At 38.6% G+C, this 26270-nt stretch overlaps 1 protein-coding gene across 3 annotated transcripts in view; it reads left to right on the top strand.

Annotated features, from left to right (window-relative positions):
* Positions 1-26270, top strand: part of WWC3 (WWC family member 3) — a 100679-nt gene that overhangs the window by 19483 nt on the left and 54926 nt on the right. For all 3 annotated transcript variants that reach the window (XM_066982238.1, XM_066982231.1, XM_066982236.1), the window contains exons 2-3: positions 18881-18990; positions 23912-24115. In XM_066982238.1, the coding sequence (XP_066838339.1) occupies positions 18881-18990; positions 23912-24115 (314 nt within the window). The remainder of the gene's footprint in view (positions 1-18880; positions 18991-23911; positions 24116-26270) is intronic.

Here is a 26270-nt window from a genome sequence, read left to right as displayed (position 1 = left end):
TGTTTTTGTAGTTCTCTTGTTTTGGAAATCAGGCATCAAAGCAGTGTACGTTCAAAACAATGGAAGAATGTGCTGGGCTTAATTGCCCAAAATAAGTGGGGATGAACAGTTTACTGAGGACAAGATGAATGCATTTTCATGGCTACTTATAGAGAAGAAATAAAAGGAGAATTAATGTTGCAGCTCTGAAGACAACTATTTTTTTCTCTTCTCAACATTAAAATTCTGATGGATGTTAAAAGTTGCCAGAAGAACTTGTCCGTGCTTACTGTCATTACTATCTTAGGACCTGTTAAATGAAATCATATGTTAGACAAGCTGCTATTGAAAACGACATTTGTGTAATTTGTTTTCCTTTTAAAAGCAATTAGTCTATATGCAAAAGCTCTTTAAATATTTTTATTTACTTTCGTACTGTTCTTGGATCATGTAAAATGTTACATTGTGAAATAATTTTGGCTGGGTTGTCAACAAATGGCATCTTATCCTTTTAAGAATTCTGGATTTATATTATGGCAACAACGGTTCCATCCTGCCCTTTCCTTCTGTCAGCATTCATTTTCTAGGAAGAAGTAAATGTTGAATAGTGCCCTTTTGTGTGTTTTCTGGAATTTTGAGAAGTACAGACTATTCAATCAGTAGAAATGTGCTTGCATCCATGGATGTCTGCCCTTAGCATCACTTCGGTGCCACCTCGGAAAGCACCAAGTTTTACAGATGGCTTTGGTAGCTGGTATGCTGCCTTGCATTTTGCTCTCTAAGTTGTATGTATAGTCTTTGTTAGTCTCTTCCAGGGAGTTTGAGTTTTGGCTCTGGTGTTTTTTTCCCCCAACAGGATGAGGATCAGTGTTCCAATTCAGTCTTGACTATTTGTTTAAGTTTAGTGTATTTATGACTGCTGCATTGTTGAAAGGAGTTAGTTTTACGCAGACAGTTATTTTTCCCTAACTTTTGCAGGAATTGGAAAGACTAATGCAGTGCATTAGTAACAAGATGCATTGCTCAATATATGGCCAGAGGGAAGGAGGGGGGTCTAGACCAGTCATACCTATAAAACTTAAGCTTCCGTTAAAATGCAGCAGAGCAACAAGGTTTAACTGGGTGTGAAGTGAGTATCCTTGCCTCGGAAGGCTGTTCTGAAAAGAGACAGAAAATGATCAGATAGGCTGAAAAGCAGCACCGCTGAAAAGTGATTAAAATACCTTGTTAATTTTTTACTTGTTGCCCTTTCAATAATGGTGGCAGGAAAAAAAATCTAGTAGTGGTAATTCCTTAAAGGGGAAAGGGCAGGGAATAGATTTAATTCAATATGAACCAATTTATGTAATCAATGGTATCTTCATTGTACTCTAGCCAACTTGATAATTTTGCCCTCAAATTCTAACTAACTTCTCCAGGATGTTAAAAATTTGGGATCAGACTTTCAACTGTGACAACGAGGAGGGAAGGGGTGGACTAAAGGGGTACCTTCACTCTTCTGACAGCTTCCATCTTTGGTAATTCCTTTCTGTCATGCTCGGGCAGAATGGAATTAGAAAATCTAAATTGTATGAATAAGAGTCATGTGGATTAAGCTCTGGGAAGAGCTGAGAGTGGCAATGCATGTAAACATATGAGTTCACTTATGAGGGGGAGGTAAGACCTGCAAAAGGAAGCTAGACGAGGGTCATAGCAGAGAAGATAGGTTTTCCTGGCAGCAGTGGCAGACTAGGAAATCTTTTCTCCAAATTAGTTATTTGGCTGTGGTATAAGTACAAGGTGAGGGAGGAAGAGGGAGTACTCCCTTATTTTTTATTTTTTTTTCTCAGCTGCCTTCTTGCTTAATGGGTAGTAGTAAAAGATTTTTAGAAAATGATACAGCACAAGAATGTGTGGAGCAGAGTAAGTACATAAGAGTCATTACCACATTTTTCTTGGAATTTCCTGTCATGCTTGTATGCTCCCCTGCCTTCCCCGTGCTCTGCTGTTTCCCTTTCAGTTCACTCAGGTTTCTTAATAACCTTTGAGTGGTAAATTTTTGAAGTCATGGTCTCTGAAGCAGACTTTAGTCACAAAGTTTTCAGCTCACATTAGGCAGCTGCTGTCTGGAATAGCAATCGTGGTTTAGTCTGCTTCATGGCCTTCCTTTTACTGGATCTCCTGAAGTGTTGCTCAACTCAACTAAGCAAGCAGGCTTCGAGTGCCTCTGAAATCTGTGAATTTTCTCTTTCATACGACTCGGAGATTGAATCACCAGATTTTTCAGTAATGAGAAATAGCTGAAATTGTTGAGAAGAGTGTGCCACCTGCCTCAAATTTTGCTGATCAATTCTGAAATTCAGAGGACAGTGCTATCTACCATCCTCACCTCAAAGACTTGGGGTCTCACTGCTGGTTAGATTTCTCTCAAAAGTATTTTTGAAGAAAGTAGGTAAATTGGACTTAAAGAAACTTAAAGTTCAGATGCTTTCTCTGCTAGTAACCACAGAGAGCTGTGAAACAGAGAATTCTTTCTGTAACAGGGCTTCATATCAACTCTGCGAGGCAGGCAGTTTTCTGTATGGCAGGTAACTTTCTGTATGAAACAAAGCATCCTGTCCCTTCTGGCAGCACTAGGTAGAGCTTAACTTTAAGCAGTCCAAACTGCTTTATGCTATGTACCAGAAAGGCTTTTTGGAAATGTTAATGCTTTTTCTCCTCCTTCCTCTGCTTTTCCTGCAGTTCATTTAATCTGTATCTCTGATATTTCTGTGGCTTTTCTGGTGTTGCATGTGGAACATTAAAATCTACATTAGAGTTAGACTGGTTCTTATTTGAAAAAACGAGAGAAACCGGGTGGAGATTTTAATTGCAGTTACTATGAAAAAATAGTTTTTGTGAGCATATTGTAGAGGATATGTTTTAAAATACAGTAGCTATCTCCTTTTGCATATCTTTTGTTTAAAGGTTGTTTGGTCAATCAATCATTACACATTTTAGTACTTCATTTCCTTCATGAATTATTCTCTTAAGTAGCTCCCAGGGTATTGTTGCTTTTTAACCAGTCTTAACAAATAAATGGATTAAAATGGTGTTTTTGAAAGATATTATCCATATCAAGTTCCCGTGTTGTGTCTTAACGTTTCATGAGCAATGAAGGAAGTGCTCATATTGCGGATTACTGTTACTGGGAATTACAATGCCATTGTTTGGCAATGGGTATTTAGAAGTGCTTTTGAGGTCTTGGTTTTTCATTTGTTGTATACTTGACTTTCTTAGAAAAGAACAAAACTTTTTCAATGAGCTTTGTCCTTCCCCCGAACGTTTGAAGGTTCTTTTAGATATGGACCCTGGCGCCTAAATGAACTCTTCCTAATTGAGATGCTTTTATAAGATGTGTATGTAAGTTCTTTTCATGTTTATTACAGTTGTATAGTTGAACACAAACACCTTATAAAATGCCAGAATTAAGGTTCGCTATTAAATTGTTGTGAGACAGTCTTAATTTATGTGGTTGCGTTCTGTTGTGTTGGCTTTTTTTCCCCTAAAGAGCCTTGCCACAGTACATTAAAAAACTTGATTAATGGTTTGTTACCAATAGTAGGAGGTCTTGCTTGCCTCCCTTCTCTCTGCATTGTCTTGAACTAGTAGTGAATCATAGAATCACAAAATACCCTGAGTTGGAAGGGACCCACAAAGATCATCAAGTCCAACTCTTGGCTTCAGACAGGACCACCCAAAAATCAGACCATGTGTCTGACTGTGTTGTCCAAATGTTTCTTGAATTCCAGCAGGCTCAGTGCTATGGCCATTTCCCTGGGGAGCCTGTCCCAGTGCCCGACCACCCTCTGGGTGCAGAACCTTTCCCTGACACCCAGCCTGACCCTCCCCTGTCCCAGCTCCGTGCCATTCCCTCGGGTCCTGTCGCTGTCCCCAGAGAGCAGAGCTCAGCGCCTGCCCCTCCGCTCCCCTCGTGAGGGAGCTGCAGGCCGCCATGAGGCCTCCCCTCAGCCTGCTCTGCTCTGGGCTGAACAAACCAAGGGGCCTCAGCCGCTCCTCATATGTCCTTCCCCTCCAGACCCTTCACCATCATAGTGCTATGAAGAGATAGCATTGTGCAGAGGTGGTGGAAGTCTGTGAAGAGGGCAGGGATCTCTGCAGTTCAGTGGTACCAAGCTGGTAATTCAGCTTTTGTGCAAACTGCAGTTGGAGCTTACGGAATAATTGGAAGTGAGCGATTATGCAGAGTGGAGTGGACAGGGGAGAGAAGCTGTGATCTGCCCTGGGTTTTCAGAGCAGAGGGACATAGAGGACGGCATCTGACATTGGCTGAGCTTGTCCTTCCCTGTCCTGTTGGTGAGGCCGTGCTTTCTTTTCCCCTGTGATGTTCAGGTCCAAAGGGGATTGGATTGGGAGTGGAGGAAGAAACTGTCTTCCTCGTCTGCTCCTGGGCACAGAGTAAGGAGCAAGGGTGTGCTGGAAATGTTTTTTCTGTAGCAGCTCTGTGCTGAGCAAGCTCAGTGATGTCCTAGCACACGGGGGTTGGGTGGGTTTGTAGCCAGCAGAGGTCTGGAGACGCCAGTGCATGTTCTGCGGAGTTTAAATTCTGTGGAGTGTAAACAGGGCTTTTGCATTTCACAGGGTTACACTGAGCATGTGCAAGAATACGTTCCCACCCTTCCACTCCTTTGTGCCTTGGCCAAACTTGAACATTTTACCACAGGGATAGCAGGAGACCTGAAAAATGCAGATCCCAGTATTAGTAGTGGAGAGATTGTCTGTGAAGCTGCTGTGGGAATTCTAGCATGGGGGTGGAGAGGGACAGCATTTTTTCCTCTGTTTTATTCTTTCCAATGGCTAAGCTGCTTTAATTGAAGCTTCTCACAAGAGATGAGAATGAGACACACCCCCAGGAGAGAGAACTTCAGCCAGAACAATGTCAGTCTAGCAAAATTAGAAGCAATCAAAAAATTTCCTAACCAGGCGAAGTCTTACGAAGCATACCAGGCTTCCTAACGAATGGATGGCACTGCTGTAAGGTAATGTGTAGATGATACAATTTTACATCAGACTGGTATCAGGATTCCTCCTATTTTTTTGTTGTTGGTCTTCAATACTTCGATATAAACAGTTCATTTACTTACACTGCAATGTACATCTTTTTTGATATAAACAAACAGTTCCCTTACCAATATGGAAAATATGCTGTAGGTCAACCACGAGATGTTGGGCTAGATGCAAGCATTACCAGCTGAAGTTTTGTGGCAAGTATTGTGCCGAAGGTCAAGTAGTTGATGACAGTGGTTCTTTCTGACCTTAAAATATGGACCTGGTCAGCTGGGATTGTGCTGTGCTGTGACAGCAGAAGTCAGAGGCTTCCTGTGGCTTCTGACTTCCCTGAAGGCTAAGGGCCGTGAAGCAAGGGACCTGAAGCTGGCCTTCTGTGGCTCTTACTCTCTGCTTCATAGTTATGGAAATGTTCTTTAATGGGGAATTGGAAGCTTTGTCCCGAAAATATCCGTGTTGTCTAACTGCAAAGTAATGCTTAAATACAGAAGTATAAGCAAGTACAGAAGATTACCCACAAAATATATATAGTCCTGTCTGCAGTGCAAAGGGCCTTTGGGTGAGCAGTATCCAAAGGTATACTTTCTGACACCTACACCTTCTAGAGGGACTTGTCATTTACAAACAGCAGCAGTAATGCAAACCACACAAGTCAGTTTCCTGAGTTGCTGTAAATGGAAGCATGTTTTTAACACTCCTTCTTTTCCAACACAAATGTAGGAAGCTGGCAAAGTAGCTAATTTCAGTGCTCTAGAAAAGTTTAAAGGGAAATAACTTACGGAAACGGAAGCCTCTATTTTTAACTTTCTCAGTCATGGGAGATGGGGAGGAAGAAGAGGAGGCCATCTACTGTTGAAGTCTCATTAGTATGTTATCATATAAGCTTAATCAAAATTTCCACTGCTTTTTAAGCGAGGAGCTACTTGTTAAGTGTGGATGTTCGGTTATGTGCAAATTTAAGATCAGTGTAGATCTGAGGACATGTGCTGTCTGCTATAATTGTGCTTTATCTCTTGTGGATTTTTTTTCTTTTCCCATTTTATTGTTGTGCTGAAAGTTTATACTCTAAAAACACATGACGTGCTGTTTTTCTCTTCGATTTAGTTTATTATACTAAAAAATATTTTTTTCTAAGAAGTTAAATATTTTTTAATTTGGGGTTTGAGCAGGTTGTCTTTTTTTTTTTCCTCCTTTATTACCTTACTATTCTTCATAAACACTGCATTATTTGTCTGGAATTCTCTATTTTCACAAAATATTTTTTATTCCTGTATTTTAGCAAACGTGCAACAGTGAAGTTATGAGCAATTCCTCATAATACTTTGAAGTACTTTATTGGTCTAGCTTGAAACTTAAATACAATACATTGCATAACTGCTGGTAACCATAGAAGTAATAACATCAAACTTCATAACTTCAACCTCTTGAAAAGTTTCATATGAACATAAATCTCTATAATTGTCTTTTTCTTGAGGATATATTACTAAGTCACTGAATTGACGGGGGAATATATTGCATTAGTTTGCATAGTCAGCATTAAGGAGGACTGTAGAGGCAAGTATATTTGGAGAATCGTAATATCACTGGAATAACTAAATACTGGGAAAACATGGGCTAAGTTTTCCTAAAAGCATGAAAAATGCTGGTTGCCAGGGTGGCAAACCTGGAGTGTGGAAGCAGTTGTAAACAGGTCTTAAAGTGTTAAGAATTTAAGTGTGTTGAGACTTTCCCTCACCCCACTGTCTGTATGAATGTTATGTGTTTGTAGCTTATGCATTTGCATTCGTGACTGCAAGTAGAGAATGTTGAGAATAAAAAGCTTAGAAAGTATATAAACTGACATATCAAGTACAAATAATTTGACAGCTACATATATAATTTTAAAGCAAAGGCAAAGAGTGAGCTGTGAGAAGAAAATGTAGCAAGGCTGCAAGTCACTGCAAATGCATTGCTCTTTTCTAGACTGTTACTGGGCTTTAAAGAAGTAATTTTTTGAATTCTTTTTAGCAAGGGTGCTGTTGCTCCAATAGTATGAAAGAGCAAAGATGTTAGGGAGATGTAATCTTTTGTTGCATCTCTTGATATATTTGGAAAATAGAAAAACCTATTAAAGGAAAATTTGCTTAAAATGGGACTATTTTCTGACCACCTTTAGTGTCTTAAAGGTAACGGCTAAAAATTTTTTTAATAAAGGTTAAAATATGTTTTGCTGGATCTTTTAAGTAAGTAGGTGAATTGAGAATTCCTGTAACTGTGCTAACATACAGAGTATTCGCTAATGACTTGTCCATCGCCACCTCTAGGCAGCTGACACACCCATATCTGCTTGACTAAGGGTCTCTAACTTCTGGAGGAGTGAAGAAACCTTCAATAATGAGGTGACTGCCGTAGATCACTGCTTGCAAGAAATGGAGTCTGAAACCAAAAGCATCGAAGGTCCTGTCAGCATATTTTCTCTCCAGTTGCTTAGAGCTAAGTTGAACTTGGTAACTCTTCAGAAAAGTTACTGAAACTGTGTCCTTGGATTGTCCTCGTGTCACGCTGGTTGCACTCTCTCCCACTTGCTTTATTAATGGAGTTGAGGTTGAAGAAGCAGTCTGGAAAGCCTGCCTTGTGGATTTGCTGCATAATTTGGGCAGGGTCTGCTGGAGCGCCATGTGATGTCTTTGATGGCCCACGGCTGCCCGCCGAGGGGGGCATGGGCCAAGGGTGTCTGCCCTGGGGACCCTTCTACAGGCAGAGGTGGTGCGTGACAGTGCAGTACCATGTTAGAAGACGTTGTGCAGAAATGGTGCAAGAGCCTGTAAAACTTGCAGGAATGTGGTAGTCAAGTGAGTATGAGAAATGCTGTACGTGGTACTTTTAGAAAACATATAGGACTGTCTTTTTTGAGTGGGCTGGAGGAGGAGCAAAGGTGTTCTCAAAGTTCAAATGAGAAACTCCTGTCTTGAATTTCTAATATTAGCTGGCAGTGTAGAGTTTCAGGGCATGAGGCATTTGTTTACTGTCTTACCTCACAATTTGTTTTCAATAGGATGTATGTGAAGTCATGGTGTGCATAGCCTTTTGGCACTTATCTACACATCACTTTGTTCAGAGACTTGAAAAGAATGGTCTCTTGAATATATATTTTTCCAACCATTGTTTTATACTCAGTCCAGTTGCATTTACTTTTTCCTCCCATTGTTAGTCGCTTTCTGCTTTATTCTCTAGAAACTGTTTGGTAACTTTAAAAATGTGTATTGTCTTTTATAAGTATCATTAAGTGATACTTATTGGTGGAAGTGGTTTTATGAAATTAATTTCGGTACAGTTTAATCGAATATATTCAAAGTATAGTAAGTTTTAGCAAGATTGGGGCTTAAAACATTTTAAAACATCAAATTACTTATTTTTTTCATAGGAGTGCTGAGCTTCTTTGTGCACATAGACATGACAGATGTCTGGTTTTAATACCATTAAACTTAAATTTACCTCTAGGGGAACACTAGTAGTTAAGCATAGTTTGGCTGCAATATATTCTTCTCTCAGACTACAGAAGTATAAAATGCCTTTAGCATCTTGTTAGTTGGCCTGTTTTCTAGCATGATGGGTTTTCTCAGTGTATGAAAAGGGTTTTCTTTGGTTAATAAGCAGTTGTAGACCACATCAGGATGTAATTGTACGTATACCTCAAGATTCTGCTGCTGACCACTGTGCATCTCCAACTACTCGCCTGCTAGTCAGACCAGAGATTGCTGTTTAACCTAACGAAGATACTCAGTTTTGCTGACTGACTTGTCTTTTGTGTTTGTAAGCTATAATCAGTTCACAAAAGCATTTTACAGCACTGTATTTCTTTATTGAAAAATATTTAAGTTAAGCCTTGTCTCTGTCACTTGACACCTTAATGGTATGTGGACAAATTAGTAAATACGTATTGCATCTTATATGTTTATTTCCAGTCCTAGCTAGTTGGTAAAGAAAGATAAATATAAGGATTTAAGAGGGGAGAGGGGGCCTTCAGCAGGGCACGGCAAACTGTAGCACGTGTACAGAAACTTGAATTACCAGTGGCTGTTATAACATTTTAGAAAAATCTGGTGTCAAAATTCTGAAGAACAGTTTAGCTTAGTAAGGTTAGATTTCGTCTAGTAAGGTTAGATTTAAGGGTAACGAGCTAGTCAGCAATTGCTGGCATCATCTTTTGGATGTAGGATGTGTGGAGTTAGTGAGAGAACATAGTAGATAGGAAGGCAGCTCTGAAGACCTTTCCTGTTTGCTTCTATATTACTCTAGAGATAGCCAAGATACCTTAATAATATAGAAATCAAGGAGGCAATGTAACACTGAGCATGTGGTAATCTTTTTATTTTTATTTTTCAATTTAAATTTCAGTTTAAACCAGTATTGCAAGAATCTGCAGGCAGTATTTCACTGTGTGGCAGCATGTAAGGCCATTTTATATATATATAACATTGAAACATCAAGCTTCTTTTGATGCTTTCTCTTCTCTTAACATTGAACTCCATGGGCTTGAATTTGGAGTTTTATGCCCCATTTTTGTTTTCCTTGTCTGCTGGGGACATTCCTTTTCCTGCCCTTTTCGTCATCTTCCTCATTTGATCTTCTCCTGTTATTGTTCAAGTGCAAAGGACTTGTTAAGAGAACTCCCTGGTAGGGTCTGGCAGATGCACCTTTTCATCTTTGCTCAGGTGCCTTCGATTAGGAAGGTACAGGTGTTTCCTCTTCATCTGGTGTTTGCACACAGAAGTTGTGACCAACAAGCAGAAAGAAGGCAACAATTTTATGAGCACGTGCATATGCTTTCACACAAACACATATAGTCCTGTGAATAAGGGTGTAGCAATTCATCACCTCTTCCCGCGGCTCTTCTAGGATGGTTCACTTAACCTGTGGACAGGATTGTGCCCAAGTAAGCTTGTCAGAAATTGGAGTTCTCAAACTGGAAGAGTCATGGCAAAGCTAAGCACACAACCACCAAACAGCATGCTAGACCGAGCTGGAGCTAGGAGTAGGCTTTGATGTGTACTGAGGGTGTAAAAATTCAGACAGCTGCGTGACTTGCTCTTCTCCAGCAGAAGGTCGCAGAATTGTGGCTGGCAGGATGGAAGAAAAAGAGAGATCTGCAGGGCTGACGTTTACTAATTAGGACCTGAATTACCAATAGCGTGTAGTTGGAAAATACTGTTTTTCACAGAAACTGGAGAAAAAGATATAACGTTGATGCAGTATCAATAAAACTAGAACGTGGCTTTACTTGCCTGCTCTAAAGCTGTGCTGTGTCAGGTCAGGTGCAGTGTTAGGTTAGGCTTTCAACTTGGATACAAATGAAACATTGGATACATACCATTTCAGAAGCTAGTTGCAGAGAAGCTAACCTTGTATCACCGTTGGAACACTTCTAAAATAACTAGAATCTGAAGAGCAGTCACTAACAGAGCCATGACTACTGCTCTGCTGTATTTTTTGCTTTTATCTACTTGCATATCTGAGTATAACCTGTAGTTTAACCCATTGTGTGGATGAAGTTTTACTAAATTTTTACTGAAATAATACTGATTAAATAATACTTTGTGTTTAACAATTCATGTAAATGAGTTATACATAAATACATTCATAAACGCATCTTTACACAAGCATATCTCAAGATCCCCATTGTCCTGGTTATTCTTATACAGCTGTAGGAATTCAGCTTCGTTCCCAGATTCCAAAGTTCCTGATCAAATTTCCCCTTTTTCCCTTATCTTTCAATCTTGACTTTTGATTGTTATCTCTTCTTTTAAAGGTTTCTCCTGACACATGTCCTTGAGAAGATCTTATAAATATTTAGAGATTTTGAGTAACCATGGCAGCTTTATTAGGATTGGCAAAGGAAAAATTGTAAATATCTAGTCAATTGTTTCTGGCTAAGAACATACTGAATGCAGAGGTCCAGTTTGACATCAGTTGGTAGAACTGTAGTCTCCCAATTTTCCCCCATAACTGTCTTAACTGCTGCATACTGTCTGGTGGTCTCTTATGGTGTATTACCAGGCTCTGTATGTACTTCTGTTTTCTGGTCTGAGATGTCAAGGCACCTGCTGCTAATCTTAGGTTCTGGCTGCCTGCTTTGTACAGTTGCCCATAACTTAAGGCTTTGTGCATACACAGACGAAACATGTTTTAAAGTGCTCATGGACGGTCTTACTTAACCCATCTGTCCACATTTTTTGTTGTTTATTCTCTGTAAAGACAGCAGATACTAGAAACAAAAGAAGTTTTCTTAAGAGCATTGACTGTTAACCCAGCTATGATTTTTGGAGGAGGAATTCCACTTGTCTTGATGAAATGCTGGCATATTTTCAGCAAGAATTTATGATAATATTTGTGTCCTGAATTTGGATATGGATCATCGCTGCTGCTAATAAGATATGGATAGCTGCTTGGAAAACTTGGCTGTGTGGCATATTTCAGTAGTTCCTGAACAGACAGATAAATTATACTGCAACTTCAGTATAGATGCAACTGGAACTCACATTCTTTCTTATGTTTCAACATACTAACCCAGGCTTTCTTTCCTGCTTTGGTTTTTGAAAGTATGATAAAGGATAAAAATAAAAGTATATTATTTATCTGCTGCTTGTTAGTAAGTGTTTATTGTTTCTGTAAGAGTGAACAGAAAATAGATTAGGAGTCCTCAGGTGCATTTCTTGTAGATGTCTGAAGTAGGCAATGTAAGCTTCTATTATTTCCTTTTGAAGCTAACGAATTATATAGCTTATCTCCTATTCGTACAGGTAACAGTATTTGCATCACAAAATCTACCTGTTCAGGGTTTTTATGGCTACCTACTATGTTTTGAATTTTATGTAGCATAGAGCATGTTATGTGTGGTGGACATTTTTCACCTAAAATTTGTATAATACCTTGCCTGACAGAAAAGTGCTAATGAGATTAAAAAAATAAAAAGTGAGGGGGTTGCCTACCACAAAAAAAAGTGAATTCTTTTTGGTTTTGAATCAGTTGGTTCAATGTAGTGCATAACACAGGACACGATACGAAGAAATGCTTTCAGAAACAAAGTATTCCTTTCAGGTTTAAGGTGCCAAAATAGAGTACAAGGGCAGTCTGGTCATTGCATTGCACTTTTATAGCACTATTTCATTTTTTTCCCTTTTTTCCTGATTTTTTTTCTTCAGTACAAGGTCAGAAAAGAGGTAGATAGCTGGCTATCACTTATCTTTTCTTCCTGTACTTTTGCAATACATGATATGAAACCAACCAGTGATGATAAGAGAGTGTGGTCCTTGTCACAAAACGTGATCTTTTCAGCGAAACCTCTTGCTTTGTACTTAATTTCATGCGTGAGGTCTGTGGCAGTAAAAGCCTTTTCCTGCAGATCTCCCTTGAGAGGTGATGCCTGGGCATGATTGTGTGCCACTTGTTGGTCCTGTGGTGCTGTTCCATATAAGCTCAGGTGATTACAAAGTGAGAGCATGGATGGACTGAGGAATAGGGTGGCTGATGAAGTTACCTACCGTCTATGCTGCCCTGCTGTACAGACATTAGAGCTGCTTTCTGACCAGATTCTGCAGCGCTGTACTCTGTAAGCTGGGATTAGAAGAACCTGCTGCCAATTTGTTTACCATTGCTTGTAAGCGGTGGCAAACCATGGCTTGGGCTTGGGAGGTGACTGACAAATAGCTCAAATGTTTGCAGGAGTGAAGTGCTTGTCAGCTGTCACAGCATAGGTCGTCCAGGTTTGAAATAAAGTGCCTTAAGGGCAGTTAACTTTTTGTATGGAAACAAGTGTTATCTAATAATAAACAGACAATTTTCTCCATGCATAAAGATGTTGATTCATTACTGTAGATGACTAATGCTATCCTGTATCTTGTTTTGTATCTTGGTGTATACTTTTTTGGCTTATGGTACCATAAAAATCATTGAATCACATACACTGACTTGACACTATTATCAGTCTTCATGTCCTTATTGTTTTAAAAAAGAACGTAAATTACCGCAGAATGCAGTGTGGTCTTCAGAGGAATGAATTTCAAGTGTCCTTTAGAAGAATTGGAGCTGCTATTTCCTTGCTCTAGGGTGTTTTATTTTGAGGGGAAGTACGTCCTAGTGATGACTTTGAATACAAGTTACCTTCTTCAGGTCTTTGTCCTGAGCACAGAATTGCATTTGTGCAAGTTTCCACTTGGCTGTCTGTACTGTGGATTTATCTTTCTGAAGGACCGTGTAGATGTTCATAAAGTTACTTTATTCAGAACATGAGATTGAATTAAGTGGTAAAATGAAGATACGGCATTTGTATTGAAGAAAAGTTGCAAGGGGGTTTTATCTTGTATGTATGTTATATATGTTATGTATATTTTCAATATACATAACATTTGGTGAACTTCATTGTGCTTTTGACTAAGCAGTCAGGACGTACTTTGCTCAACCTTGTTTTGAAATCCAGCTTATTTTAAAGATTTGGAAAGGTCACTTGAACTAAAACACTTCAGCAGAGCTGAGGCCGTTAGGCAGGACGGGCAGTGAGGAGAACATGGTGTCTTCTGGAGCACCATAGGACGGGCCACAGGGTTCCTGATGGCACCTGCTAGTGTAACTCGGTAAATGGCTCCAGTTTTGAGCTGTCGAGAGAGCCCCTTGCCTCGTCACCAGTGGGACATGCATGTTCGGGGTACGTGCCCCTAACACTGGGGGGTTTCTCCAGAGGGCCCTGTGGGCTGGGGCTGCGGGAGGCTGTGGGTGGCCTCAGGGCTTCCTTCTCCAGAGAAGTCCTCAGGCCTGGGGCGCCCCGCAGGCCGGGCTGGAGCTGCCAGGGCGAGGTGCCTTCAGGACTGGAGTGTAATTGCTAAAAACTAAACAGCAGCCACCACCCCTGCCCTCCTCCCCATCAGCTGGTCACAGCTTTTCTTGTGAATGTATGTCTGTGGAAAACTGACAACATAAACATCATCTTCCGTTCCTTTTCAGCTTCTTTCTTTTTTTTTTTTTTTTTTTTTTTTTCCCTGTGGGACTGGGGGAGATACAAGCTACAGTACAAGGCAAGAGGATTAGTTGAAATTTATAGCAAAGGCTGTAATTTAAATGAGTATTTGAAAGGAGGTAAGAAAAAAAATGTCTGGCAGAAAGCCCTTAAGCATGTGCATGATTTCTCATTTTGCCTTCTCTCTTTCTTGTCTTGTGACTCTTCAGTAATATACTTGATGTAATACTTTATTTTGGATAAAGTATCGCTAGGTGTGTCAGAATGGTTAATTCTTTTCTAGTTATACTGTCGTTTTTAAATTGCATGTCATTTATCAGATCTGTCATATGAATTAATACAGTTTTCTAGCCTGTAATGTGGGTTTGTCAGGCAAGAACACTTATCCCATCAGGCTGTTATTCAAACTGAGATTGGCCTTAAGAGACTGTTCCTCCCAGTTGTTTGTTGAGAAGTATCAAATTTTATTACATGTTTTCTGGCTTTGTTCTTGGACCTGTCCAAAATTGGGAACACAACCAAAAGCACCGTTGACGCTTGCTGCTCATCCCTTCTTTCCCCCATCTCCAGTGCAAATGGTGGTTTTGATTCAGAACTTGTTGGTTCATTTTCGTAACCTCTGAGTTGTAGCCCTTGGGGTTAGTACGTCCCTTCAGTCCTGGCCCACTTCAGAAGACAAGGTGACCCTGGATGTCATTTAGGCATCTGGGTATTGACTGAGAGATGGCAGCTAGTTTGCTGTGGAGTTCTTACGTTGGAAATGCTTTTATCTATTTATTTATTTATTTATGTCCTGGTCAAGATTTTGCAAAAACAGGCTGTTTGTCTTACTTTGGTTTCTCCCAGGGGAGTTTTTGCTCGGTTAGGCTTAGTGATCTCGTCCAGCTGAGCAGCCAGGGCCTTCTGATGTGGCATAAGGGACATGGGAAGCCTGAGGATCTCGTTGAGTATGTTCTGAGGCTTTGTGTTTGTAGAGATCTAGTTCCATTTCTGGAATCCCCATCAACAAAATTGCTGCCCCATGCTAGCAGTCAAACTGCCTTGTGGAGAGTATGCCTTTTCTTTGAACCCAGGAGTGTGCTGTTATTGTTTAAAGGTTGAGTTTTTCTTTGGTTTTGGGGAGCTGAAATTAGATTCTATTAATAAAGTATGTTAAAGCTAAGAACAGTTTTGCAGTAATTTATCTAAAATGGTATTTAGTCATTGCCTATTGCCTTCCTTGCCTTCCTTTCCACCCACTCCCCACCATGAACTGATGGATATGGGGTATTTCTCTAGCTGTTTTATATTCAGAAAGCTGTAATATTGCATTATGGAAGCATTCTGGATATGTTTAATGGTTAAAGGTATGGGATAAATTGGCAAGGAAGAGGAAAAATGCCTCTTAGTCAGAAACTATTTTACTCAACCGATCAGTTTTATTTTACAGTTTGATTTCTGTATTCTGCTTAGCTTGAAAATTGGTACAGAAAATATTAATGTAAAATTTGGGTATTCAGAAATGCCTTTTACTGCATTCAAGTTCCAGACTTCCACTACTTCTTAAAGAAAGCATTTAATTTGGGTTGAGTTAGAGGTGACAGATCCACAGATCAAGACATTGCTGAAAGATTGTTCTGTCAGCTTAGTTGGCGGTGTTTTGGTGATAGGAGTTTTCTTCTGTGCTTTAGTATCTGCATTTGAAGGGTTTCCAAGACGCAAAATAATGGGTGCCTGATGACTGAAGAGCATCATTGTTTTTGGAAAGGAGAAACATTTAAAGATAATGAAGAATTAGCTAAACAATTTATCTGAATTTATGACTGGCTCTTTGACATATGCAAAATTGGTCCCCATGGACAACGGTCACCTACACCTGGGCTGTACATTTAGTGTCCAAGCCCAGTTAACGTGGAAAGTGGTGCCAGAGAAACTCCGTTTTGGTTGGAAGTTCAGGACCAGCTTATTCATGTTGGCCAGACGTCCTGTGGGAGATGATCACTTGTGACAGAAGAAATGCTTTATTTTATTTGTTTGCTACTGTGAATGGGTGGCAGAATAGTTCAGGGCAGCCCTGCTTAGTTTGTTCTTTAATTAAAGATGGCAGCATTTCTTTTCTGTTATTGTCTGTCTTTATAATACTTGTACCTTGTGTAGAAGCTGAGAAGATGACCTGTCCTATTTAAGCTAATTGACAAAGAAAAAAAAAAAAAAGGAAAGAGGGGAAAGCAGTATTTCCAAAGATACAAAGTTTCAGTAGTTTGCTGCTGCATTTTGTGGCTGACCTCCAATACATGTATTTTCATCTATTACATTTTTTTTTCTATTTTGGAACACCCTGATTTCCCTAGCTTTAAAAAAATAACAATCTTGTCTTCAGAGTTGTGCTGGTCAAACAAGAAAGGTGTTTTTTCAACTGACTTAGTTAAACCAGCGCAAAACACAGGGACGACCTTTCAATTCTTATTTTAAACTTTGCACGATTTAACTGATTGATTCACAATTTAGTCACATTCAGACATACGTAGCTTGAATATTCTTCAGGCAATGTTACGTTAAGCTCTGTCTGAAGGAAATTCAAACTGGAACAACTTTGACTATAGTTCAAAATAAGCAACATCAAGTTAATAGCCTTTGTGTCTGAAAGATGGCTTTTTATATGCCCTCTTTCTTGCAAGGTTTCCTTCAAAAGCATTAATTAAACTATTCACACAGGCTTTATAATGTTGGATTGAAAACTGGTTAGACCAGGTGGATTGACATCCTTTAGTCGCCCTTCTCCAGAAAGTGAGCATTGTACTTGTCGTGGAAGTTGGGGCAGTGGTGGGACCGTGGAGAGTGATGAATTAAACTTAGTGTAGTGTGAAGGGTTGGAGTATCCCTTGCAGGTTTTATTTAGGAATAAAGGACAAGGGTGTGTTTGTATAACAGGCAAGCATGTCTCATAACTCGTTCCAAAGAAAATCTTGTCTATAGTGTGGTAATTGAGGAACCGGTGTCTAGACTGCTTTGATAAATTGTAAACATGATGTCTTCTGAACAAAACCATGAGAGTTTATGAAAAAATGCTGCATGTTATGTCTTTAATATTAGACTGAACCTTCAGGGAGATCAGAAGTATTTTGACAATATTTGTCCTGCCTGCTAGATCAAATACCGAAAGAATGCATATGGCAACCCACAGTAACATCTTCTTTCTTGAATGCTTTGGATTTACATGATTACATGATGTAAACTATGTATTTGTCAGGAATAGAAAGTCTTTTAAATAGTGGTGCATGAGTTTATGTGCATCTTCATTTTCTTCAGCTGTTTATACATGTTTGAGAATCCTTGTACAGAGCTGATCAAAACTTTACAGTTACAAGCTAATGAGGATATATATACATATACAAACACTTTTATCCTACTACCATTAGTTTAATCTGAAGAATACTAAAATAGTTTTAGGAGACAGGACAGATAAATGTAGCTTTTGTTTGCTGTGTGATGTTCTATGTATTTTGTTAGCGACTGAGTGGTGCACTTACTTGGACCATTGGAACAGCTCAAATATATCCATGGTATTATTTCCATCATTTGAAGTCTTTACAACTGAATTTGGTTGGTTTTATTTCAGTGTGGGGAAGTGGAGAAGGACTTGTGTTTCAAAGAAGGACATGTTTGAATTCAGACAAAGCTATTGTTTTATTCAGGCTTTATCAAATGAAGTCAAAATATCAATCCCAATGATCCAGTGTATTTATAAATACAGTCCAAAATTTGGTGTCAGGAGACTTTAACTGGATATTATCATATATGAACAGTTTCCATTTCACACCAAATACTACTATGGGCTACTCATATTATGCTGAACTTAAGTCAGTCCCTAAAAGAATGCATGTATTGAATCTCTGCAAAGCTCTCATCATTCTAGGTATTAAAAATGCCTCAACATACAAATATTGAAGTTGTTGGAACCATATCCCATGTGTAATTGAAATTGTTATATTAATAGCTTTTCTGTAAAGGAATTTTATTGTAGCTTTTAGAGGGGAACATTATCTTTGCGTTTAAGTGATGATTAAAATGTTTCCCAAAGTGTGCTTTGGGAAGTAGACATGATTCAACTGAATGTTGGGGATTTTTAGTTGCATCGCTTGTTTTTCCTATTTTTATTTTCCTTGATGTTCTAGAACAGCATTGCTACATAGTCTTTCTTTAGAATTAATAACCACGTGTTTTCAGTATTCCTGTAAATACCAAAATTATTGTGGTTTTCAGTTACCCACAGGTCTGTCAGGAGTTTGCTCAGGAAGGTGCATGTGTGACATTTTAAACTTTTAGATAGTAGGTGCCCTTAGCTGTTAGTTACTGTTTCTGCTCTGGTGCAGTTCAGAACTGTTTTTAGACATTTGCTTATATCCCCTTCTTTATGTTTTGGGGGAGAGGAAGTGATTTGGATGGGTCTGGACCAAAGGAATATCATTAATAGCTGGAAATGTATAATTGAAAATAAATCAATAGCACTATATAACATTTATTTTTTAAGGACAAACAGTTATACTGCTTTGACACCTTAAAGAGGTTAAAGCCTATAAAGCCTCTAATATTTTTTTAGTAGTGATGAACTCCAGCTTTCACATTCGTGTTCTTTGCAATATGGGAGAAAAACTGGCAGGACTGCATGCCATCATAATTAAATTGTTAAACATAGAAACTTGAAGGTAGAAGCTTGTCTTTCCTGTTTGGGGAGTATCTGTCAGCATATTTAAAAACTGTATGTTTGTAATTATTAGCCCATTCCTAAGCAGTATAACTATTTTGTGATCTGATCATGGTGGTATCTTCAAATCATATAATAACTGCACCTTTTGTATTTACATGTGTTTATTTTTGTTTTTACAGGATTACAAAGCCATTGACATTTGCTGACTGTGTTGGTGATGAGCTTCCTTTAGGATGGGAAACTGTTTACGATCAACAGATTGGAGTTTATTATATGGACCACATAAATCGTGAGTAGATGTGTGGTTATTTTTAGGAGCACTAGCAAGCTGATGTTAACTGATGGCACTAACTTTGTTTCCGATACCATTTATGCAACTCATGTTACAGTGAGGGAATGCATGCAAGTAATTTCTTGTACTATCTCTTTCGTCATCTTTCAAATGGGGCACAACCCGTCTTCCCTTTGTAAAGAATTTTATAATCGATGATTGAGATATAGTGTATAAAGTTACTTTGTTTTGCTTTGTCAAACTGTGGACTGTTGGTGGTAATTTTGTTGCTTTTTATATTTATCAAGATTTTCATGTTATACTCTTGCATTTCCTAGCTTTCCAGTGATCCATAGTTTACTCTTCTGTCTTAAAAAAAAAAAAAAGTGTGTTCTGAGAGACAAGTGCTGATTTTTTAATTAGAAGCACTATGAAATACAGTAATTTCATTTGCTCTTAAGCAGTGTAAGTTTTATGCTTTAATATAGTTCAAAGTACTGTCAAGAAAGACAACAGATGACCCTTTGAGAAACTAAGGGAATGATTTCCATAATTTTCTCTTCTGGACTACTGCTGAGCTTTGTATCACCACGGAACTGGCACATCTGCCAGTTCTACTTTTAAAGTAGTATGTCTTAACTTCACAGCTTTGTAGTGCTGCTGCAGTTACTACTCTACTCTCTTGCTATCATTGAGCATCTTACCACCAATGAGCGAATGCTTTCAATATTGTGGGAATTTACAGTTGATGAGGAGGCAGAAAAGAAAGTAGTTATATGAGCTATCACAGTAATGGTAAATAGTATAGTCTGCAAAAGCAACCTCAATGCTATCTACTTGAAATCTGATCTATTAAAAATAGAAATGTAGAAGTAGTTTTTGGTTTCCTGCCATCACTGGAATTACTTGTGTATTGTGGTTTAACAATTATTTAAAAAACAGCAACAAAAAACAACACAAAAACACCAGGAAAACAAATGTTCCGATTATACTGTTTGACCCTCATATGCGCTTATTTGTTGTGAAGTTAACAGGTATCACAAATTAAATAACACTCTTTGAAGAGCTGTTAGTGCACATCATAAGGATAAATAAGCTAGACAATTTAAAACCAACAAATACAAGTAGTTAGGTAATTCTTACAAAAAGTTCAATTTAAAACAAATAGTAACTTAACGGTTGCTGTTTAAATTGTCATAGTAACTTTAGTTAATGCTGAATAAAAAATGAGGTTTACATTGGAGTACATTTGCACCAACATATGTGTGCATCAAGGCACATATTTAAAACCAAACAACAACGAAAAACATGAGGATATTGGCAACTGTTTTTTTCGTAATTTTTGTAAAAGGCATATTAGAAGCCACTGTGAATAATGAGTAGAACATGAACTCCTGTTGCAATGCTGTGACTAAAAGAGCTAATAAAGCATCCTACCAATAGGCACCTTTGGTAGGAATAACAATCACCATTGCATGCAAAGGAAATCACTCCCTTTTGTTTTTCAGACTTTGTTATTAGCTGTTTTACCACAGACATCAAGTTTGAACTTAGAGTAAGGATATTAATCATTGTAGGCATGTCAGATCTGGCTTGCATTTTTTTTCTGTGCAATTCAGAGCAAAAACTGTCGAAGAGAGTCTTTGCAGAGAGAAATTAAATTCCCAAATGATCGATGGGAAGGCACAGAAAGAGAAGATTAATATAAATGGGTCTGGGAACATAAAGCTAAGCGTATTAGGAATTAAATAAAAGTAGTTTATGAACAGAGGGATAGAGACTTCATAGGGCCAGTGCTGAGCTGAGTGAAAGGAATCATTCTGCAATTAACAAGGTTGCAAAATTTGTCTCTTTCATGATAACTAATTACTTGCAGCCCACAGATATTATCCTAAGTGGTAATTCAGCCGTCACAGCAAAATGGGTTTGTCACCCTTAGGCTAATACAGTGCTTGCATATACAAGCAAGATTTATATTCAGAGGGAAGACAGAGTTGATATTCTAGCTGGATAATCATTATTCAAACGTTACTGGGATACTCGGTCCAATTTTGAACTGTGGACACCAAAGGTACCAATCAGGATGGCATTAACTTCCTTTGTAGGAGTGAGAACTAATGACTGGGCTGTCACGTGCATCACGGGACGGTGTCAGGCAAGTGGCAGAGGTGGTAGAGGAACGGAAGAAACGTCTTTCCAAAATGAGTCCCTTGCATTGCGTTCTGAATTCTGTCTAAAATACTTGAAATAGCAACTTCCAAGTGAAAGCAAAGTTGTTTCTTCAGACCTTCTCAGGCTGCCTTTAGTGACTGATCAGGTTTAAATGCTTTATACAGCACTGGAGCTGTGTTAATTGACAAAACAGTTACCGGTGCTTTGGTTTCAAGAAATCACGTGAGAAAATGCAAGGAATGATTCAAAGAGATTCTTTTTAAAGTTATAATTATCAGGGAACTGTCATGCTTTGTGCATCCTCTCAGCTTTTTGCCCTTGCCCCTTTTAAAGAAAAACAGGGTGTAATTTTTCCAAGCCTCTTGCTGTATTTGTTTACCCAGAAAGTAATAAAAAGACTTCCAGGCAATAACTTTCCATTTATATTGAAAAACCCCAGGAACAGAGGAATCTTCTGTAAATCTCAATGGTACTTCCAATCGTGATCTCCATCTTGTTCTGTAAATGCAGTACTTTGTTGACACCCTTACTAAGCTACTCTTGGCTCCTGTCCAACCATTGCTTAAAAAACTGTGGCGGCTGCCAGCCGCAGAATTCCTTTCCCTCCTCCTCAGAGTCTTGGGAGCCTTTGAAGTCTCCTTTAACCAGTTGGGCATTCCCCAGTGGGGGAATAATATATTCTTTGCGTTTGTCTGGGGCTGTTCTTGAATTACTATAGTTGTTTTTTGTTTTTTATTTTTAATTGTGTGCAAAGAAACAAAGGAAGTGAATTTTATCATCCAACTTAGCTTTAGTTTCTGTTGTTACATGGCAAACTTATGTAGAAATCCAGGGCAAAGTGAAGCCTCTGTACACATAAAACAGAAGAGAATGTCACTTCTGTACCAGAGAAGTTTTCTGTCCCAGAAGAACGCTGCTAGCTTTTGAGAAGGCTTCTCAAATAATTTGAAAAGTGATGCAGCACCCTGTAGTACAGAACCTCAGAAACAATGTTTCAGCCTTGGCTGTTTGTTGAAATTAGAACTATTAATTTTCTATTCCCAAAAAGCTGCTTACTATGATACAGCTTTTCTGTGTCACAAATGTTTATTAATTTCTGCATAGTTTCCATAGAGGTTTAGCAGTTTTAGGAGTATTACATTTGCACAAACTTGAGGAACAGTGATGGATGCGATCGTGTTGCCAATTATCGTGCCCTCTGTAAAGGATGGGCTGCAATGTGAACTCAGCAGTTTTTTTCTGCTTGCCCTGCATGCAGAGACTGGGCACGTAAACATTTATGGGGACTGGAACAAGTCACGACATATCCTGCCCTGGGCTGCAGAGGTAGTTTAGGGACATAAGACTGGAGGTGCTGCTGGGAACAGAGGGTCACTGGGATGTGGGGAATACATTGGAGAAATCACACAGCTGTAGGCACGATCTTCATACTGTTGCAATGTGAGGAGCTGTGGGGAGAGAAGAGTGACAGCTGTTGAGAGAAAAGGTTATTGGGAACAGAACACAGAAATTTGTTGGAAGTGCTCTTCATAAACTAGCTTCGTGTTTTTTTTTTTTTTTTTAATCTACTTTTCAAATAGCTCTCAAATGGTAGAGCTGGTAGCATGACCATGACACCATTAGAGATCTTAATTTGTTGAGGTCAATCTTTTATAATTTCTTATTTCATCACAAGCACCAACATTCTGAATTATGTATGCAAGATTAATATTAAACATAACTGGCTTTCATCTCTCGTGAGAAACAAAGTTTGGAAAAAATGACTAGGTGCTTGCCTCCCGATTGTGCTGCAGGTTCTGCCACTGCTTTGGATGCTGACAGTCCATCTGCAGCAACTTCTTGCCAGTAGGGCTTCATTCATCAGGAGTTAACACTTAAACATGAGACTTTACATGGACATCGTCACGTAAAACATGTTTGCTAGCTTGAACATCACCACAAAGACAAAAGCAAGAGAACTAATAACATTTTTAGAATTTTATTGTATGTGTATTACAGATGTTTCTGGAACTCTGAAGAGACTGCTGTCAGGTGTAGCTTTGAAAATAAGCATATATGGGGACAAATTTTGTACTGGAATCCTATTTTTAATTTGTGTCCAAATACAAAGAGTTCTGAACTCTGGAAAGTGTGAAAGTGCTGTTACTTAAGAGAGTAAAAAAAAAAAAACAAAAAAAAACAAAAAACAACAAAAAATCACAGACCACCAATGTAAATTTTTTTCTGGATTTGGGATTAAAATACAAACTTTTCTGTTGAATAACTTTGTTCTTGACTAGGCAGGTGTAGTCAATAACCCTTTCAGGATGTTGAACCTGTGAAGTTATTTGTAATAATGTAAAGTTGTCCCAACTGTCTTTAGAGTTACAGGTTAAGCATTAAGATAACTTCTGCTTCCCAGTGTGGTTCTAAGTTTTGAGGTAGTCCTCAGATTTTTCAAGTTGGCTACAAAGGAAGGTTACAGTAAAAATACTGTTTCCTTTGGGTATGATCTCTTTTGTAAAGAAAAGAATCAAATTTAAATGTCTTTCACATTTCAAAGGGCTTTTCTTACTCTTCCACTCTGCATCCTTCCTTCCTCTTGTCCAGGCTGGGGTGATTTTGAGCACTGTAATGTCAGGCACACTGGTTGTTTAGCAACACTATGTCCAGATTTTTGAGCATGTCACTCATAAGCTGTGATGTAGACTTGTAGAACAGACCATAACAAAATAATTTGTACTTTGTGGGATAGTGTCTTAAAAGTTTTTTATGCTTTTTTCCTTAGAGCTCACGCAAATTGAGGACCCAAGGGAGCAATGGAGAAGGGAGCAAGAACGCATGCTAAAGGAATATTTAATAGTTGCCCAGGAGGCACTTAATGCCAAGAAAGAGATTTACCAAATAAAGCAGCAGCGTTTTGAACTAGCCCAAGAAGAATATCAACAATTGCACAAAATGTGTGAGGACGACAACCGTTCTTATGCTAGCTGTGAGTTGACTAGCCTTTTCTTGATTTATTGTGAATACATAATGCAACACGTGGGGTAAGAAAGTGTGCAAAATGTTTTCACCACCATGTTCTGTTCTGAATGAAAACTCTGAAAGCAGAAACGAGGCACAGTCCTTTGACTTTGCTATTCGAGGACTTTGGTTTCCTGTTAGGCCTGTTGGAATATGCCTTTTGAACGTCAAGCAGGGACATACTCCAGCCAGCATCTGTAGCCATCTTGGAGCCAGCTATACTGAAAGCTTCATGAAAGGCAACAAAAGAATGAATGTTGCTGGGCCAGCCACCTACTTGAACTCCTAAATTCATAGTTATTCTTCTCTGGAGACTGGGGAGACGTTCAGCTTAGGGGAAGTCTTCTGCAGATCTGTGGTCAGTTTATCAACTTGATAAAGAGTTCAGAACAAAGCTTTGTGGTCAAGAGTAACTCTGATGTGACGAGTTAGAACAGCTTGGTGCATTAGGAGAGTTGTCTGATAAAAGTAGGAAATGGCATTTCTTTAGTGCACCTGGGTCTTGGATGCCAGGCTCTGACCCTAATGCTAGCAGTAGGTGGCAGAACCCTGATGTCTTGCTCTTCTTGTTCTTCAGATGTCTGAGGCAGCTTGTAGTAGTAGATGGAGCACTTTTTCTGAAATCTGAAGTTGTACTGCTGTCATCGCTGATGGCTAGTGCAACAGAAAAGGCATCTTAGAGGAGTCAAAACAGTCTAGTTCAAAGGGGAAGTGTATCAGATAGATACACCCGCCAGCCATGTGGAAACCTACTGGAATCTCACTGCACGGGTGGCTTTTCAGTGGCTGTGTGTACAGCCATTGTTCAACTGCAGCATTTGCTGGTAAATGCCAAATCCTTGGTAAATATGGGAACCTCCACTTACCCCTTTCTGAAAAAGTTCAAGAAATCTGACCATGAAGGTTTAAAGCAGGCATCTGGATACAAGTGTTTAGATTTTGATACAATGGTATTTATTAATCCCAGATAATTAATTTGTACACATTAAAACTAAGTAAAAGATGTTTTTTAGGCCTGAGGTGTCCCAGATGGTCTTGACCAGTCTTTACCAAGAGTTCTTTTACTGTTGAACTGAATTATCTCATCAGTTTATTTAGTTTTAAATATATTTCTATGATTTAGTTTCTGACATGACAGGTATGACTGGTCATATTTCTCCCTTTTATATGGAAGTTTCTCAAGAATTATTAAGAAAATATTTTTTTCTTTTTAAGACATTTTTCATTAAAAAAGAAAATGTAATTCAAAGAACTTATTATTAAAAGACTTGGAGTGGGATAAAAAGATTGTGATATCAGTATTTCAGATTATTAAATCTAAATTTATTGCAATACTGTTCTAGAAGCTTGGGTTTTTTGTTTTTTAGAAATTCACAATAGTTCAGTGGGATGGATATTTTGTTGAATTATTTTGGGTGAGTATACAGGAAGAAAATGCTGTTGAAAAAGGTAATATAGTAGAAAAATGAATGTTTTTTTCATATTTTTATAGTTCTTAGGGAAAACAATTTGAAACATCAACAAGATTGACTGAAAATGACTAAACTGGAATTTATCGGTAGCATGGGTGCAAATATTGTGTTAATTGACTTTTATGCTTCTCAGTCTTCTGGTAGTTTTTTTTACCTGTATCTGTGGAATCGATAACAAGATACTGTAAGAATCATTTAAATAAAACCTTTCACTTGTTTTGAAGTGAAAAGATATTTTAATCTTCTACAGATCCATTACTTTATTTTATATTGCTTTGAGGTCATATGCATCTGTTTGGGGAAAATGGGTGGATTGATGATTCAGCGCATCATGATTTTTTTTTTGACCGCAGTCATTATTTATTTATTTATTTTAATCCCTTTGGGGATTATTCATGCTGTCTACTTGAGATTCCCCAAGGCTTCTACATTTGTTTTTCTTAATTCAGCCACTCCCCGGCACTCTGGGGTGCTTGCTTCTCCATTTATTGTGCAGAAATCTTTGACTTCTAATTAGATAGCCAAAAGGTGGGCACTCATATTGTGAACGTTCCTGCCTTCACCATCACTTGTTTCAATCTGTTGCATTAAAAAAGTAAAAGTACACAAATTGTTTTCCTTCTCTTTGCTTGTGGATGCTGCTGTTGCCTC

The sequence above is a fragment of the Anser cygnoides genome, chromosome 1 (genome assembly GCF_040182565.1).
Source record: "Anser cygnoides isolate HZ-2024a breed goose chromosome 1, Taihu_goose_T2T_genome, whole genome shotgun sequence".
Classification (NCBI taxonomy): Eukaryota; Metazoa; Chordata; class Aves; order Anseriformes; family Anatidae; genus Anser; species Anser cygnoides.
This window is presented reverse-complemented; position numbering and strand designations above follow the sequence as displayed.